Consider the following 14,474-nt stretch of genomic DNA (forward strand, 5'->3'; position numbering starts at 1 on the left):
GTTAAAGGTCAGGAGACAGAGAGCGAGAGTATGAAAGAGAAGACGGGTTAGTAAAAGCATAAATCTTCCCTTGAAGCTTACGTTTATCGCGTTACTAGCAACAGATCACAGAGAGGTAAGACAGAACTTCTAAAATCTCTACATTAATATATGGGTGAATAACGGGGCGAAGTATTTGCATAAATCACATGTTGTCAGAAGGCCTGCACATACCTCATATAGTTGCCACGGCAAGTGGATGACACCTTGATCCCGCAGACATAAATCAGGCTTATTATTTCCTCAAACATGCTCTCACTGTTCATTAATGCAGTGAAACACACATAATTGATCTCGCAGGTATGGTATCAATAGCATAAAGCTGCTTTTGCTCCAGCTCCACCTAAGCACCCGCTTCTGCATGCATCTGTCTCTCAGTGTCCTCTCTGAAAGTGCGGGAAGGTTAAGGATGACATGCCGTTAATGCAATAGTCACAGATTAATATGATTAAAAGCTGCGTCAGGTTATTGAATAGATTACATGCACAACTTAATTGTGACATTTTAGTAATTGAGCACTGCCGCTTTAATAATTTCATGCTTTTTTATGACTTAATTCATTCTCGGCTCCAAATTCAAACTCACCCCCACGAGAGAGAGGGTTTTTTTTTTTTTTTTTTTTTTTTCAAAGTAGCAAGAAAAGTAGAGCAGGACATTGGCAAGAAACCCTTCCACAGCTCTTTGCTCCTGCAAATATTTTGGCAGAATATATTTGGAATCACAGAGGTACGCTAATATAACTGTAACTAAAATTGACTTTTAAATTAAGGATAACTAAGAAGTTCATATATTAGACAATAAATAGGTAGAAATCGGTAGTCAAAATGAAGAGCGAAGAGCATGAACATATAACAGTCTTCCTCAAATTAAATTAAAACAAAAAACATAGTAGAATTAAAAAAGTCATACTAAAATACTTTATTAGAGATACAACACAAAGAGGAATGGGAGCCTGTCGTTCTCCTGTAGCAAACAGGCTGCTGCCACTGCAACGTATTAAATGTATATTAAATCATCCTGGTTATGGGGAAAAAGACCATTTTTCATACTGTTTTCATTATGGAGCACAGTATACAGACCTACGTTTAAATCCTGAATTGTGACACATTCCTTTTGTTAGCATTTTATTGAGGCCTTGAAGGCATCCAGTTGAGCGGGTCTTACAGTATTCCTTTGAAAAATGAAACTGAGTAAATCAATTGCTCAGAATAATACATCAAAGTCCTGCATAATGACCACCATGCCAGGAGAATGAAGTTATTAGGCCATAATTATTTCCTGATGTCTGCCAACCATATAAGCTACGTTAGAAAACCAAATAGCTTTGCCACTTCTAGATGCTCTGGGAACTGCTCTTGGTATGCAGATGTCTTTTTTTTTCTTTCTTCTTTTCTATTTTTTCTTTGTCTTCGAAATTGCAAAGCACAAAGTAGAGATTTTGCTTGTGTGAAAAACAGAGAAAATTACAATATTACAATTAAAAAGTCTTTTCCTATCAAGAAATTATTATTATTATTATATATATACACAGATAATATGACATAATATTTGATTTGTCTGTCACAATAACTTTTTAATAATGTGTACCTTTACATAAATTATTTGGTTTTGACGATTCCTAAAGTTAAATTAAATCCTAACTAACCCACATTGGTGCAAATACTCCCAGATTTACTTTTTTGGTTGTTTTATTGTTTTTCATTTTTACTGTTTCAATCTTATATTTATATTATTGTTTACTTGTATTATTTGTGTTTTTTTTTAAAGCCATCATTTTGTTATGATACTGTTTTCGTTATTTTTTGTCAATATAATCATATTGTCCAATATAATGCCAATATGTAGGCCTATTAAAAACAATTACGGACAATTTGAAAATATTTGTTTCAAACTAATTGAACTATTTGATCCACAAACATAATTATCAACTATAATATTTGTTATTGCTGCATTTTGCATTTTTTAATAGATAATTACATGTGAGATTGCAATGATATTGTGACCAGTGGACTAGGTAATGTTTCCAATGTGTCCAGCGTTTTCATATAATTTAAGGGGTTTGGGGATAACATAGCTAACTGGTGCGAACGCCTGCTTTTTTTAACACATTCGGGGGTTTTTCATATCCATGGTGCTGAAATGGTTTTGCAGAACAGTCTTGAACACATTAGCAATAATCCCGACCCTTTCGGTCAGCTATTTTGGCAAAACTCCCTCAAAATAGGCGCACAGTACTAGCGCCTAACTGTAACTTCTAGACCGCCCGCTGCATCCCAGTAACGTCCACAAACTGACGGCTGCAGCGTCAGTACTACGTGCGACGTCGTGCGCGAAGCCACGCCCACTGCGAACGAACTCTTCCTGTTGTGAAACCGGCGCACGTTAGCTAAGAGTTTGACTTTGACGTGAGAAGCTGCTATTCGGGTGATCGCTGAATTGGAAGTGATGTAAGGTAACAAACTGGCTGCTGCAGATTCCTATTAAATGTGGAATAATTATTTTGTCTGGTCATGCTCAGTTTTGTTTTCAAAGACCGGTGGATTGTACTGTGTGCTGCCTTCAAAGTGACATAAAGTTATTGGTTTGTCTAACATTTATGTTTTTTACAGATTTTGGAGGTTGAGTTCTGGTCTTTTCTTATAAAGGACTTTGCTGCTGCGAAGAATGCAGCCCAAACCGCTGTACAAAACCATAATGAAACCAGCAATAACACAATAAAAAAGAACTACAGAAAACAAGACAATTTAGTTCGTTCCGTTGGCAGGTTATAGTGGCTTGTTATGAGTCAGAAGAAATGTATTGATATTGTGACAGTTTTGGCAGGAAGGGAACAGACTAACAAATCAAATGGTACATGGTACATGCAGTATCATTGTGATTACGCAAGTTGATCAGGTGCTAAAAATCAGACTAAAAAAATAAATAAAATGTATATATATATATATATATATATATATATATATATATATATATATATATATATATATATATATATATATATACATACATATATATATATGTATAATACTTTATTTACTTTGTATTTAAATTCACACATATATATATATATATATATATTTAAATACATATATATATATATATATATATATATATATATATATATATATATATATATTACTTATTTAAAAACCCAACATTATGCAAAATCGTTAACACAGCAGTAACTGAATATGGAAATGAAACATTTTTTACATGCAGAAGCAGAACATAAATATGGGCCACAGTAGCTTGATGAGTTCAACAGTGACGTCATTATCAACAATAGAACTGATTTGGAAAGCATTTTCGACATATTTTTGAAATGCTGGTCAACCTATTTATTTATTTTGCTTTCCTAACTATGCATAATTATGTGCTTAGTTGCATTTTAGCATTTGCACATAGCCAGAGAAGAGAAGAGAAGAGAAGAGAAGAGAAGAGAAGAGAAGAGAAGAGAAGAGAAGAGATGTCTGCCCAGGCAAAACGAGTGATGGCTTTGTCCGAGTGGGAGGACAGGTGGCAGGAAGGAAAAACTGGTTTTCACCGACCTGAAGTTCACAAGTAATCACACATTGAGTCACCACCGACACTACAATCAAATCAGCTTATTTTTGTACAGATTGTTTCCAAACGGCTTCACAGTAATAAACAGGAATGTTTGAAGCAAGCGTAATCAGATACGAGACTATTAAATTCTTCTGTAAAGCAGCTCTAAACATAAAATAGAGTTATCGTTCAACTCAGCTGTGGATTCAGTTCAATAACAGTAAAGATGTTGCAAAATGCTGTGCTGAATCATGCATACTAACACGTCATATACTGTAACTCTATGAATTAGACACCATCCTGTGTTTTGCTTTGGACTGATCGTTCTGAATTTTCCTTAAACGTGTAGAGGATTCACACAATGTTACCTATATATTGTTTTCCTTCAATGTCTTGCTTCAGTTGTTTCAGTCTCTTATTTTTTGTACATTTCTGGTAGCTTGCTGGAAAAAAACCTGGACAAAGTATTATGCGGACGAAAGGAGGTGCGGTTCTTCTTCCCGCTATGCGGAAAAGCTGTGGACATGAAATGGTGCGAGGTCCAAAGTCTCTCTGTTAATGAGTGATGTTTCAAATCTTCCTAGCACTTCCATGAAATGTAAAAAAAATAAAAAAATAAAATCTTTCTCAGGCTGGCTGATATGGGTCACACGGTGGTTGGAGTTGAAATTTCCGAAAAAGGAATCAAACAGTTCTTCGCAGAGCAAAATCTTGCTTTTAATGAAGAACGGGTTCCCGCCATTCCAGGAGCAAGGGTTTTCAAGGTATCCCGCATTTGTCATTCACGCTGTTTGCCAGGTCCAAACTAATGATGTTAGCCCTAATGGATTTTAATGACCATAAATCATACACTGAGTTATTATCCACTTATTTAGCAACGTGGAAATAATGCAGTAGAATGAGAAAGACTTCTGATTAATTACCTTAAAAAGTTAGTCGGTTTATAAAATTGGTTACAGATAGCAGTTTGTAATATAAGGAGATGTGTTTTGGACAGCTAAAGTAACTGGAAGCGAATGAGGTTAAGCGTTAGGTAGATGCGCTGCTGTGCGTATTATAATGCCATTTTCTGTGTCTGTGCTTCGATTAGATGAACACAGACGAATGCCCCTCAGTGTAACACACTCCCGCTGTCAGATGGCCACATTGCTTCAGCTTTCTTTAATGGAAGTAGACAGTGTCGCGTTACTCTGTCATGCCCACTCACCTAATGCACTTTCCTTGTTCTCAGAGCGCAGATGGAAAGATCTCCATCTATCAGTGTGATTTATACAAGTTCTCTAGGTACATTTTATGCTTTCTAATTTTAGACTATGAAACACGTCGCATGAAATGCATTTTAAATGCCTGTCCTTTCTTTCGGTCTCTGTCCGTATATAGCGCTGCTGCAGGAAAGTTCGGAGGAGTCTGGGATAGAGGAGCACTGGTGGCTATAAATCCATGTGACAGGCAAAAGTATTAAACATTTCACGTCCTTTTATTTAATTGTTATTTATTTAAGTGGGATTGATCGTAAATGCACATTCTCTTCATCCCCAAGGTATGCCGATCTGCTTATGTCTTTAATGAACAATGACTGCAGGTATCTTGTGGACACGCTGGATTATAATCCTGAGTTGTATAAAGGTAAAGTCATGGATTAGTTTGTTATTAGGAGTCGTAGTTATTCTAAAGCATATGCGTCTTGTCTTTAGTGTTTGATCTTTTCTGTTGCCGTATTTGACATACAGGTCCACCATTTTTTGTATCAGAAGAGGAGGTAAAAAATGTATTTGGTGAGTTTCGGTCACTGTTCTGATGTCACCTTACCTATTATGTCGAGTTTTACCTTTTTATCATTCATTATGCATTATAGAGTTTTTAGTTCTAAAACGTTTATTCCTGTAATCGTGTCTCTTCTTTCAGGAGGTGGATGTGACATTGAATTGCTAGAGTCTGTGAATGCCTTTGAAGAAAAGTACAAATCATGGGGACTGGATTCGCTGACAGAGAAAGTGTACATTCTCACTCCAAAAGCCCAGTGATCGTTTTAGATTTACAGGAGAAAGTACAAATGACTTAATAATGCAATAACAGTTGACAAAAATGACATATACGAATGCGAAACATTGTAATAAATCCTAAATATTTTCAAAAAATGTTTGTTGTTATTTGATAACTGGTTTAGAGACCTACAGTATGCATAGAGTGATGTGAGCTCTTAGTTTGACCACAAGAGGGCAGTAGTTTGACAGAAGTCCGCACAAACTGACCTTTTTTTATTATTATTATTTACACCAGTTCTTCGAGTTCTTCTTGACATTATGAGATGTGATGTTATCAGTGGTATTTTATTAAAACATTTAAAAAAAATATATATATATACACACACACATACATACGAATTCATTTATTTTATATCTGTATAAGTTTTATAATTATATCTACTTTACAAAGTCTGTAAACAAACTTTTTTTTTTGGGGGGCGATTTGTTATGTAGCCGATCTCATGTTTAAATACGTTCAAATTTAGTAACAGACTTTTGATTCGTTAAGGAATCATTTAAAGAAACCAGATTACGATTCGCATCTCTAATCAAAAATCATAACCGTATAACGATCGCTCCCCTTCAAACCCGGATAAATAGTTAGTCAACCTTCAGGTCGTCAAGGTCTTTTCTGGTTCACCGCGCGGCGTCGGCTCGCGACCTCTGGCGACAGTGACGCGCACCGCTGGCCAGATGTGCGCCTGTTTACTTTAAATATAGCTCGTGCGAAGGCACCCCGAGTCTCTGAGCCAATCACGAGCGCCGGGGGCGGGGTCGACTGGAATGTTGTGGATGCGAGAAAATGAACAATGTAGCCTCAAAAACTGATGCTTTAACGGGTGCTATCCGTACGCGTTAACTGTACATTCACGCGTAGACGTAGGCACAGGAGGATAAGCATCTGAACGATGTAATTCGGGTGCGTTTGAACGGGATTCGCGGAGTGCATCATTCAGCGTCTGCTGAAGTTCAGGGTGAGGTACTGTCATACAGAATACAACGGTGCTACGTTGTGCCTCTGCGTCGCATTTGCGTAGCTAATGTTTTCAGATGGTTTAGTTATAATCAATATCCCGCTATTTCCGGGGAAGTTCAATTTTAGCGGCCGCGCGCAATCCACCCCAAGGGCACTGCGACCATTGTTTCCTTGTCATATTTCATACACAAGGCAGCGACAGCTCCCATCCACCGGCTCGCTAAAATATTAACGCGGCTGCTGGCGTTTCAGCGCGCTTAATGACTGCATATACAGGCGGCAGTCTCATCTCTTCATTCGGCCACATGATCTGACGCGCAATTAAGGTAAGAAACCCACATCATTACAGCAGCGCATCGCCTTTTACGATGAGCTATTACTCTCTGGAAGCCGATAACTCAAACAAACCGGCCTCGGGGTAACCGATGGAATATTAATATTTGCCCGAAATCTGCTTCTCTGTATCGTTAAAAGAGTGGGAAGAGAGGCAGGGCACGCGGGAGGAGGTGTGAGATTACGCGCGCGCCCGGCGCGTATGCCTGCGCGAGTCGCTCTGTAACTCAATCAGGTTGTAGAGCTGGTAAAGCGAGAAGACACACACGCTCCAGAGGAGAGGAGAGGAGAGGAGTGGAGGAGGAGGTGGCGAGAGAGATAGAGAGAGAGAGAGAGAGAGACGGAGGTCTGAAGACAGACGAGGTGTCTACGGCGCGGTTCAGGGGTAGACTCTGTGGCACGGTGTTATTGCATCACGCAATATTGTGCTAGTAAAAACAAACAGGGCCGTTTGACAGACAGAGGAGAGAAGGAAGCGTTCGGTATCGGCGGGGGATGAGGATGAGGAGGAGGAGGAGGATGCGGCCATAACGTGGGACCAACGCGATAAGAACAGGTAACGCACTTAATCCGACCTTTGCTCGTGATATGAGGGTAAACAAGCCAGAAGAGTAGAATAAAGGTGCAAATGTAGAAAAGGCACATTTTTGTTCAATTTTAAGTGTCGAGACATGCTGCGTATGCGGTCATTTTAAACTTTAAATAATAGAATTTAAAGAAATATTATTTAGCATAAAATAAATGGCTGATACATTAATAAATCTAAAAAAATAATTAGTATATATAAGGTATATATATATATATATATATATATATATATATATATATATATATATATATATATATAAAATATTAAAAAGATTAAATAAAAATACAATTTGCAATTAAAAATTATACTTTGTGTTGATGTAAACAAGTATATTGCTTAATATAGCAAAAAAAACTATATGAAACACTAAATATTGAATAAAATCATGGGATATTTATAGATTTTTGACAGTTAATATTGCATTGACAATGCAAGTGTATTTCAGTAAGAAATATATACACATTTTTTATTTAGCCTGCTTTGTAGACATACAATATTTTATTCTTTTTACTTCATTACTTTTTATTGTTCATGTAAGAACGGTTCATTGGCAGTTGGCTCATGTAGTCCGTATACCAAAGACAGCAGATCAGAGCTTGTGATTGCAAATTATAGATGTTAGTTATCTCGGCTATCACAGGTGCATCCGGATCGTCACAGTATTTTAATGTTGAGCGCAGTAATTGTCTTTTTAATTAGATCCCAAGATACCAAGAAGTGGTTAAGATTCAACAAACCTATCAAATCTGTGTCAGATCAGTAATAGGTTTTTACAAGATGAGTTATCTGAGAGGCTCGCGGAGGCTTCAGAAGAAAACGAAACACATACAACTGGCATTGGAATGCGAATAGATTTTTTTTTTGTTCTTTTCATTTGATTTTTGTGCCATTATGCGAGCGCCATGTGACACGAATGAAGCGTCCACCCCTGCAGTGGAGTTGAAAGAGCGAGGAAACCGGGAGGCGACGGAAAAATGGCAGGAATCTGGGCCCTTTTGACAAGCTCTCATAACTCATTCGGTGGCACCATATAAGAAAATGCATATGACTTCATTTGGGCCGGAGGAAGGTAAAAGAGAGAGGAGGGGCTCGGGAATGAATAGCCGGGCATTGTGGCACTGAAAGCACGTCATTTAAAGCCGCTGAGCTTTTCAGCTGCCACGTTCAGCCAGTTATGACTACTGCTGATAACCTCCGATTGTCCCAGCCCATCCTGTTTGTTAGGATAATTAGCCCTTGTGGCATGTGTGCGACGAGCATATTGTTTAGACATAATTAATCAAGCCTGCTGGTAATTATTGTTGTCCATAAATTAAAACATGAGAGCAGCAGCGGGTGTTCAGGCCATCTTAATAACCATATTGCACCTTTTTTGCACCAGAGAGCACGAGGCGGCTATTAAACGAAAACAACTTCTTTGCTCTCAGTTTCTTCGTCTTCCCATCCGTTTTTTTTCCCCCTTTCCTGGCTATTCGGGAGGATTACTGCAGAACAACATGTCGGATTTTTTCGATTTTTCATAAACATCCTCCGCTCTGAAATTACACCGACTTTAGTCATTCGGGTCTGTGTTTTCGCAAAAGCTCATCTGAGCCGAAGCCAGACTGATGTCCCAGCAGGCTCGACCACAAGCTCAGCGTGGGTCAGTCTCAGCACCGCAAACATGCAACAGAACTAGGCTGGGCCGTTGGCTTCGGCTCTGCCATCGCTCTCCCTTGACCTGTAATGACAGAGTTTCGTGTTTAATTTTAACTCCGTCTCACCCACCTCACCACACTATTTGTATTTCTCCAACATCAGCTGCTGCTTAGGTTTTTTTTTTTTTACACGTTGCAATCCGGGGCAGCTGAAGCTAAGCTGAGGAGGAAATCACAGAATCTGCTGTAAGAAGAACATGCTTTGTGTTTGAATATTAGCCGGTAGCTAATACTAGTCACGTTGGCTTAGTGCTGGAACAGCCAAATCCCATAAGGCCCGGGTTTGGAAACTTGCGGTTAAGGATGTGGATGTGTTAAACAAATTATTTGAACAACAACATCCAAGGGAAACTTATTAACTAGAGTGTTAATGACAAAAAAAAAAAGTTACACCTCGTTGCCCCGGGGAGCTGTTCTTGTAAAGTGGTGTGCTGTAACTTGCTTTGGTCTTAAAAAGCTAAATCAGAATAAACAATAGTAATAGTAAATATACCACCATATACACTACCTTTCAAAGGTTTTTATTTTTATATTTTTTAAAAAGGTCTTTTTTAAATTCACCTGTATTTATTTAATCAGGAATATAGTACTGTTTAAAATATGTTTTATATGATATTTAATTGTAATAAAAATTAATTTAATTTATAAATAAAACGACTACGTTTTATTATAATAAAAATTATATTTATTTAATATTACAAATATCTCTGACCCAGCAAATCAGCCAATCACGTTGAGTTTGGGGCAGAACTCTCTGTTTGTTTGACCAATGGCAGATGGGGAGTGCTTAAAAACCCCATCTGACATTATTTAGCAGGTCTGTCGTGCTTTTTCACTTTTCATATTTAAAAGCTAAAGAAAATTGAATTATATAGAGTATCGTTTAGATGTGGAAGCAATCCGCGTTCTCCGAGCAGGCCTTTTAGCATAGATCTGATTTATTGGCGGTAGAGGGAGATGGGCCAGGGGAGATAAGCTCTATGTCCAGCTGTCACACACTCGTCATGCGAGAAAACGGCTCGGGCCGGAGCGGTCTGGGCAGGAGGCACGACACAGGAAACTAAGTCACCATGCGCTCAACTGCTGCCTCTTGGCTACATCCACCTGCTCGCTGTCCCTCTCCATATTCGCTCTCCATTGCCAAAAGACACTAACATAGTTTCTCCCTCCGCGCAGGGACTTTACAAGTGGAAAACACTTGTTCTGAAAAAGCTAATGAAGTGTCCAGAAGACGGATCACTCAAAGTTTGGAAGGCAGTGTTCACTTATTCAGCTGTTTCCTGTCATGGTGATTGAGCAATATGCCATCACGTCTCGATCTCGTTACACTGCCTGCAGCCCTACCCCGTTTGATATACGGTGCGGAGAAAGACAGAGCGGGAGAGACTTACAGTGGCTGTGACAAAAGAAAGCAAGAGCATTGATGAATGAGAAAAATAAAAAGTAATTGTGATAGGAGGAGGAAACTGCAAGGAAGAGTAAGAGAGAGAGAGAGAGAGAGAGAGAGAGAGAAACAGTCCCTGTGGGGCTGAAGCCAGTGATCACTCCCTCCCTTACGATCCAACCTTCTGTCAGCTGGATGCACGCTTGGGGAATGATGGAATATTTGGAATGTCATTACATAATTCGGATGCAAAAGAAGGAAAGTGTGTTCTTACAGTTTACACTGAAACAAATGATGTTCGTTTATTTTGAACTTTACTGTGGAGACAAAATCGTGACCCGTGGTTTAAATTAAATCAAAATAAAAAAAATTATTAAAATGAAAATTAAATAAAACCAAATTTGTTGAAATTTTAATTTAAAATCTCAACAGTTCCTATTTTTCAGTTGTGTTGTTTTTTTAATCTGCATTTCAAATTACTGAATTTTAATTTTTATGTATAATAGGTTTTAAATATAAAATATATATTTATATATTAAAAGCGTTTAATGTAATATAATTACAATGTGCTAATAAAAATGTTTCATAAATATTACACAATATTTGTGTGCATACACAATTATTTATGTAAATATTGATATTATAAAATTATTTTATTAAAATAGTAAAAACAGCTTTCTTTTTCAGTATATACAATATGTAAAAGCTGAATTTTTAGCAGCAATTGCTGCAGTAAAAATTATATTAAAATATACATTTTAAACAATGTAATAAAAAAGTTATTTTCAATTCTGATGATACTTCACAATATTACTTTTTATAATATTTTGATCAATTGCAGCATTCGTGAGAAAATACGTTACAAATCTTAATTATTCTAAAACGTAATTATTCCCCACTTTTACATATAATTTATTTTGGTTTATTTTTACTATAGCAGTGTTGAGACTAAAACCCATGTTCACCCACATCCAAAAATTTGCATTGTACTATATATTCCTTAGCTCTGATCTGGCATCCCTAGTTCGGCGCAACATGAGTGATCCTTACGTCATGTAGTGGAAATCTTAACTGAAGTTCATTTTCAAAAGAAAATTGAGATTAACTTCACCTGTGAGGCATAAAAAGCCAAACGAAAGGAAAGAAGGGAAATCAATGTCCTAACTAAGGGAGTCATGCATTAATAATGAGCAGCTTGTAATGGAATCCTCTGCATCTGTTTCCCGACAAATATGTGCTTGGCCTGCAGTGTTTCGTGAGAGGAGCTTTACCGTGAAAATGCTAGCTTCGTGATCACACACACGTTCACTACAAACAGCATACTGCATTTTTACCTCGTATCTGTCACACGTTGTAAATGCATATTAGAGGAATCTCTGTGAGCGTACATTCGCATGCATGCATAACAACGCACAGGTTCTTTATATTCTTCAAAAGCTTTAGATTAGTCTGCGCTAGGTCAGACAGTGGTCAGACAGCTTAAAGAGATAAGACAGAAACTCTAGAGGAATTTAGCAGAAAGGAAGAGGTAGGGAAGAGGCGAGGGAAGAGTGAAGAGAAAAACAAGCGAGGCAGGTGAGACCTGAAAGCTGTCTTTGTGCATTGCCTGGCAGTAGAAACACTGACCTTCTCTTTGAGATGCCGCACACAGAGACAGGTACACACTTTGATGAGAGGAGGACACTTTCTCAAAAAACACCTCCCCTTTAACACTGGAGCTACCAAGGCAGTCATTTTGAGCGTTTTGAAATTTTGCAGTGGGATAGCTTTGAAAAACAACCGATATAATAATACAACGCCCTGACTTTTTCTAAATGTGTGTATATTTTATTCTAACGGTATTTTATTAAAATTACAAAACACAAAAGAGTTACCTTTAATAGCCACAGCGCTCAAATTGACTGATTGCATTACAGAGGGTATATTATTTCAGTTTTGGCGTCTATTTCGCGTGGTTGAAGATACTTCCGATTTCAGATTTGTGTGATCCAAACACTTCCAACGCTTAACTCCAGAGCGTTGTGAAGTGTAGTCAAAAATGTATTGAAAAAAGATATCTAATCATTTCCAAAATTTATAACATGTTTCAAAGCCAGACATTCAAAGCTTCATTGTAAAACCTGGAAGGAAGCGTCGACTGTAACTATGATATAAGTTTAGCATGAACAGTCAAAATGCTATGGGCTTTCTAGTAGTTACAGAATTCCGGCAGTTCTAGTGTTAAAGCTGTTGCGTGCTTCCCGGCAGAGCAAACAAACAAACCAAAAAGAACCTCAATCTCCCTTTAGATTAACTGGCATCAGATTCAGTCTCGGCTCTCACTTTAGATTTAGGCTTCTTAAAAAGCTGCCTTATTCTTTCACCCCCTTCATCTCCGTTCAACTGGAGCCTGCAGAGGGTAGATGCTATCGCTCCCCAGCTCATGTTTTGCATGTTCACTCCAAACACTGCACCAGTGTGTGTGTGAAAACAGCAGAACCGATTCAGACCACAAGACTAAATACCCCAATTTCAAATCAAGCATGGCTTCATACCGGTGCACACACTCCAGTCCTTTTTGCCCACCACCAGGGTTGGGCATGTGATGAGACACTTGATAACGCACCCGTGGAGGGCTTTGATGTTGTGCAAAAACTCACTGCACTATGTTGTTTTGTTAACTTCCCCTATTCAAACTGTGAACTGACCTTTTATATATACAGGCTGATTGGGAATCATTTTTATAGTTCTGTAACTGGCGGAAGTGCCTGCTTTTTGGTGTGTTCACACCATAAAAACTAAGAACAAATTAAGAAACTCTGTTTTGGGGAACTGCATTAGCTCCTACTTCAAAGTAGGGTCTAAAACAGCTCTGTAGGAGCTATCAGTGTAAGTGTGAGATTTAGTCAGATTTTCAAAACCAATGACACAACAAAAACAGCTCAGATCACGGTGCCTTTCCATTCACCGGTTGTAAATGCTGCAGATAAAGATGTCACTGTCAGACACTTCAGAGTGCGAATGCAAGCAGGAAAACAGCCCGAGGGACAAACTGGTTCTGTAGGAACCACCATGCTGGCTAGTTCCTATAGAGCTGAGTTCTTATATATCAATTGCTCGGTGTGAAAGCCCTTATAAGGAAATTGGTGGTTCTGTTTCCATACGAGTAGTTTGTGCAAACATGACATTCTGTCAGCTTTTGCTTGTTCAAAACTGAACATAAAAGATATTAAGATATGAAGAATGTCTGAATATGAAAGTCAGAAGGGGTCCAATTTTGGTTTGGATCCCAATAACTTTCACTGTGTGAACAAAAACATTGTTCAGAATCTTCTTCAGAAAATCACTTCAGGGACAGCCGAACTGCACTTGGTTCATTTTGGACAAGTTGGAAGTTCCGTATGTGAGTCTTAAAATAAATCTAAGCCGGAATAAAATGAAAACCGAATCATTTGTTTGGGAATCAGACTACATTGGTTGTGCTGCATGGTTATAAATTAATAAAAAGTACTGGCTCATAATAATAATTAGTTTGAGAATCTACACTGGTATCTAAACATTAACATTAAATATTTAATGTTTTAATTAAATTGCAAAATTCATAAGATTAATTCATTTGCAAACCAGACTACAGTTTTGTTTGTTTGTTTTTTGTTGTTGTTGTTTTTTCATTTAAAAATGACTGCAAGTTATGCAGGGTTTCACCTAACTTGTAGAAACTTACATACAAAATATCAAACCAAGTGGCATTTTAGAAGCTTTATCTAGCAATTAACTTCACATTTCTGAGACAGTTACTTTAAATCATAAAAAAAGTGCAAATCAGAACTCCCTTCAAGATAACAGTATCACCTTGCCAAACAATTTTCCATTTTAATCACTTTTTAAATTAAAATCCCCCTAA

General features: G+C 37.7%; 2 protein-coding genes across 6 annotated transcripts in view; both read left to right on the forward strand.

Annotated features, from left to right (window-relative positions):
• Positions 1-2,354: 2,354 nt before the first annotated feature.
• On the forward strand, positions 2,355-5,723 carry LOC122323257 (probable thiopurine S-methyltransferase). 4 transcript variants are annotated; one of them, XM_043216952.1, is made up of 10 exons: positions 2,355-2,491; positions 3,421-3,466; positions 3,504-3,600; positions 4,025-4,117; positions 4,217-4,349; positions 4,817-4,869; positions 4,966-5,040; positions 5,126-5,211; positions 5,316-5,360; positions 5,491-5,723. In XM_043216952.1, exons 3-10 carry the CDS (start codon positions 3,506-3,508, stop codon positions 5,607-5,609), a joined length of 699 nt encoding a protein of 232 aa, XP_043072887.1. In that variant the 5' UTR covers positions 2,355-2,491; positions 3,421-3,466; positions 3,504-3,505; the 3' UTR covers positions 5,610-5,723. The 4 variants fall into 4 exon arrangements, with proteins under 4 accessions (XP_043072887.1, XP_043072885.1, XP_043072886.1 ...); XM_043216953.1 differs by having other exon boundaries at positions 2,390-2,486; XM_043216950.1 differs by having other exon boundaries at positions 3,421-3,600.
• Positions 5,724-6,380: 657 nt separating this feature from the next.
• Positions 6,381-14,474, forward strand: part of ext1c (exostoses (multiple) 1c) — a 48,138-nt gene continuing 40,044 nt past the window's right edge. The window contains exons 1-2 of one of the 2 annotated variants that reach the window (XM_043218189.1): positions 6,381-6,914; positions 7,063-7,477. The gene's annotated coding sequence lies outside the window, so the exon portion shown is untranslated. The remainder of the gene's footprint in view (positions 6,915-7,062; positions 7,478-14,474) is intronic. The other variant, XM_043218190.1, reaches the window with a different exon arrangement.

This window comes from Puntigrus tetrazona, chromosome 19, assembly GCF_018831695.1.
Source record: "Puntigrus tetrazona isolate hp1 chromosome 19, ASM1883169v1, whole genome shotgun sequence".
NCBI classification, from domain to species: Eukaryota; Metazoa; Chordata; class Actinopteri; order Cypriniformes; family Cyprinidae; genus Puntigrus; species Puntigrus tetrazona.